Genomic DNA, 4489 nt, shown 5'->3' with positions numbered 1-4489 from the left:
ACCCCCTTTTTTTTCCTTTTTTTTTTTTCATGTGCCACCCTTATTGTCTTATATAATAAAGATAATTTCGTATTTGCTCCACTCTACAAAGAATACAACATTTGAGTTTTTACGGCCTCCAATACACAACTTCAACCACAAACATATTTAATTATATATTAATAAAAATTATATTTTGAAATTACGCATTAACATGAATCTAACAATGTCTCACACAACCATATTATTATCTATATAATGTTGAAAATTCCTGGTCAAAATTCGTAAAATTCGACTCTAAAATGCAAGTGTTGCATTTCTCCCTAATGCGAGAAAATACAAAACAAGTGAAGTGAACAAATATTTTCTTTCAAAAGAATACAAACATACACCATAATATAATTTCACTTTGAAACCGACACTATATATCACAGCTTGAACTTATATTCTTTTGTTTCAGACGTGTGGGCCCAACTCACCATTTCCTACTCTTCTTCTATCTTTCACAAACCCAAACGGCTATTTATTCTCTCTTCTACTTCCACCCATCTTCACCACTCTCTCACTATTCTCTAAAAATGGCTTTCAAAATTATTTCCCTTGCTTTCTTATTTTTAATCATATTACAAACAAATGCACAATCTCCCGCATCTTCCCCACTTAAATCCTCAACTCCCTCTAAATCCTCGGCTCCAGCCGCCGCTCCTATCGAAGCCGCTGATTCACCAACACCAGCTTCGGCTCCACCTCCTTCCAAGCCGAAATCACCGGCTCCAGCTCCTTCTAAGCCGAAATCACCGGCTCCTGAAAAATCCCCAGCTTCGGCTCCTGTAGTTTCTGAAACACCAGCTGAGGCTCCATCTCCAGCCGCTAAGCCACCAGCTAAAGCACCGGCTAAGGCGCCAGCCAAAGCGCCGGCTAAGGCGCCAGCCAAAGTACCGGCTAAGGCTCCAGAAAGCTCACCGCCGGCTCCTCCACCGGAGACGGCGGCTCCAGTAGAGGCTCCAGAGGCGGCTCCACCGGCTCCAGAGGAGGTTCCGGCGCCGGCTCCAAGTGAGGAGCATCATGCGCCGCCGCCGTACCATTGCAAGTTTAAGAATAAGAAGCATTGTAAAAAGCATCATTTGGCACCGGCTCCGGCTCCTGAGTTGTCGAGCCCACCTGCGCCACCAGCTGAGGCTCCTGGGCCTAATAGTGATAGCCTTGATGATTATGCTCCAAGCCCATCTGAAGATGATTCGTCGGTGAGCCCACTAGCCCACTTTTCTTTTGTCTTTTTTTTCTTGATTTTGATACCCTATTTAAATAATAATTATATATTTATAAAAGTGGGAATTGAATAATGTGCCATGTTTAGATAAGGATTTTTTTAAAAGAAAATTAGGATTTGAAATCATATTTGTTTTATATCGCAAGAATACTATTTATAGCGTTTCTTTAAATTATAATTTGATTAGGTATGATCCAAAATTGAACTGGCTTAATGTAGGCTAAGTAAGTATGAAGAGTGGTAAGTTGGTAACGAATTTTAACTATAAGGTTCCAAATTGGAGTAACCGAGACACCGAGTAAGTGTGTGGCTAAAGTGACCCAAGGCCAAAGCTGTCCAACTTATTACGTAACACGTTTGTAAAAATAGAACCTTACTCACTCACGATAAACATGAAGGACTAGATTATACTCCTTCCGCTTCATATTAATCTATACATTTTGATATTTTACACTATTTATAAATTACACTTTGATTCTCGTTTGTGATTTATACGTGAATAAAAACATAATTATGTGGGATCTTGTTAGATTCGTCTTAGTATGTATTTTATTAATATGTATTTTTTATAATTTTTACAAATACAAAACTAAAGATATATGTCTTTAAAGTTTTACATTGGCATGCGTGAAAAGTGTAAGTGTGTAGATTAAAATGGAAGGAAGTATACACAAAGACTAATATCAATGAACATGTATTTACTACCCACTAAAGATGTACTTCCTCCGTTTCAAAATAGATGGTACATTGTTGACTAAAACGCTTGTCGAGGCACTACTTTGACTACTAATATCTTTAATTATGTATTAGAGTAAAGTATAAAATTTTGATTTTCTGAAAATATACATTAAGACAAATTCAACAACATATTACATTATAACATTTGATTTTACCTAATAGTAAATAATGCATGGCCAAACCTCATTCATAAATAGTGGAAAACTCAACAATGTAGCATCTATTTTGAAACGGAGGAAGTATATATGTTCATTTGACTTGCATAAATTACCGTAAAAAAAGAAAATGAGAATTATATTTTGAAACGGATGGAGTATTTATTTGATTTGTCAATTGTCATAATGTATATATATTTATTTGGCTTGTCAAGTTGTCACTAATGTACATGAGCTGACATGCACATACTCTATATACTAGCGGAGTAGCGGGTGTATTATTTAATTGAAAGCTTTGCCAAAACTAATGTTGTACACTTGTACTCCGATGGCTATTTTTCATTACTGCCTTTCCTTTCTCCTAATGCTCTTAATTAAATCTCTATAAGAAACAAAAATAGTCAGTAAAAAATAACGTAAATACTCCACTAATTAGTACAAAAACCTATCATAAAGTCAATGATTACACCAAATTAATTACTCCAAATTTTACTTGCAAAAATGTTGGTGTTTGGTGAATAATTTTGGTGTTTTATATCCAAATTTTGCAGAATGGAGAAAAGATCACATGGGCAGCTAAATTGATGGTCAGCTTAGCATTTGGTTGCGCTGCTGTGCTTCTTTTCTAAAGTTTCTAGATACAGTAGTTTCCTCTCCCCTTTCTTCTCTTTTTCATTTGAGTTAATATTTTAATGAATTTTTTATTCATTTCTTGGCTCAGTACAATTGATATCACGAGATCATACTTAGACAACTTGAGCTTATATTATACTTACATTGATTGTATTATTATTATTATTGAGGTTATATTTAATATTCAATCCTATTTATTCAGAGATCTACCAAATCCCCATGTTCGTTTTTTTCTTTGTTTCTCTGTGAGCCTGTGATACCTTCTTAATTGGCATATCTGAAGGGATGCTTCTGGATTTGAACTGTCTGCTCACCTTAGGATCTTGTGAATTTATTTAGGCTTTTCAATCGCTTTAGGAGTGTAGTCCTAGTGTAAAACATGTCAGTGACAAGCTATTGTTTTTTTCCCCTTTCAAGAACTCGTGGTAAGATAAATTTTCTCTGAGCTGCCCACGCACATGGTCACTTACCTAGAGCCCCAACCCCTCCTGCCACAACAATATTGAAATTTCTTCCACCAAGATTTGAACATTGGTCTCCCATGTAGAAGATAAGAAACAATACCATTGGTATTATGTTATGTCAACAGAAAATTCACGTATGTATTTTTGAAGGTGCTAGATACTGCAATTACAAAAACTAGATTAATACGGGATTATTCTCAACCCTTATGTTATTACCTATAAAAAAAACTCAAATGGACCCGGTGCACACTAACTTTAGTGTGCACCATATTAATTTCATATAGTGAGTTTTACCTGAACTTATATACAATACAGTAGATTTCATTAATGGATAACATCAAGTGAAATTATATGCAATATGGTGGATGAATAAAGAAACATGTTTTAACATAAAGATCTAAGTTACGTAATATATATTTGATAGACGTGTTGTGTATCTTAAAAAAATAAATAACCTTACTTAACCTCCTAACTAATGTAGTAGGGTAAGTCCAAAATCGATCTCACAGAGAGAAAGTTGTTCTATTAGTCTTTATGTAATGGTAAGACAAAAGAGTTTAATATCGATGATAGTCAAATAAACTATATTAATCAATATATAAATAAAATATTCTACAATTAAGTATCCTCACTAGCATGTACTAATATAAAATAATTCATACCCCAAACTAATCAATTAAATGCTCACAAGGAAAAGTACACCCTATAAAATATCATAAAGCTCCCCCGAGTATTTATGGCTTCCCTAATATGCACTCAAGGCTACTCTCGTGGAATCAGGCAAATTAAAGACATTAAACGCGACACTCTGACTTCCTAACAATCCATTCTACTTAGTCCCATGGAGAACTTCATGACCTTAATTAAACAACTCAAATCCGTCAAAATCCTACCCTCGTTGTGATCAAGACAATGGAATTAGAACAATACTAGTTATTCCTAATCTAGTCTTGGAATATGCACAATAAACTAAGCAAGAACAATCAACAATTAATATGAGAATTTACAGAAATAATCATGAATTAAATCATATTAAAGTTTAACTTAGTCATATATAAAAGAACTACTCAATCATAATTGAAATGAATAAACAAACTAGAGAACAATAGTTCAACCTTATAATAGAAAACAAAGAGCAAAGAAGAATTAATGATTTATTTAAGACTTTTCTTATCTTGTAAATTACTTTCCTAGTCATATTAGGTGAATATTATTTAGATAGGTTTTCATTCTTTTTCTCTCTCCTCCCT

At 34.2% G+C, this 4489-nt stretch overlaps 1 protein-coding gene across 1 annotated transcript; it reads left to right on the top strand.

The window, feature by feature from the left end:
* The first annotated feature begins 455 nt into the window (after nucleotides 1-455).
* LOC104894907 (uncharacterized) lies at nucleotides 456-2980 on the top strand. The gene is made up of 2 exons (XM_010681271.4): nucleotides 456-1223; nucleotides 2694-2980. The coding sequence occupies exons 1-2, from the start codon at nucleotides 558-560 to the stop codon at nucleotides 2769-2771; spliced, it is 744 nt and encodes a 247-aa protein (XP_010679573.1). The 5' UTR covers nucleotides 456-557; the 3' UTR covers nucleotides 2772-2980.
* The last annotated feature ends 1509 nt before the right edge of the window (nucleotides 2981-4489 follow it).

The sequence above is a fragment of the Beta vulgaris genome, chromosome 6, assembly GCF_026745355.1.
Source record: "Beta vulgaris subsp. vulgaris cultivar EL10 chromosome 6, EL10.2, whole genome shotgun sequence".
In the NCBI taxonomy this organism is placed as follows: domain Eukaryota; kingdom Viridiplantae; phylum Streptophyta; class Magnoliopsida; order Caryophyllales; family Amaranthaceae; genus Beta; species Beta vulgaris.
The sequence above is the reverse complement of the archived record's forward strand: the minus strand, read 5'-3'. Positions and strand labels throughout refer to the sequence as shown.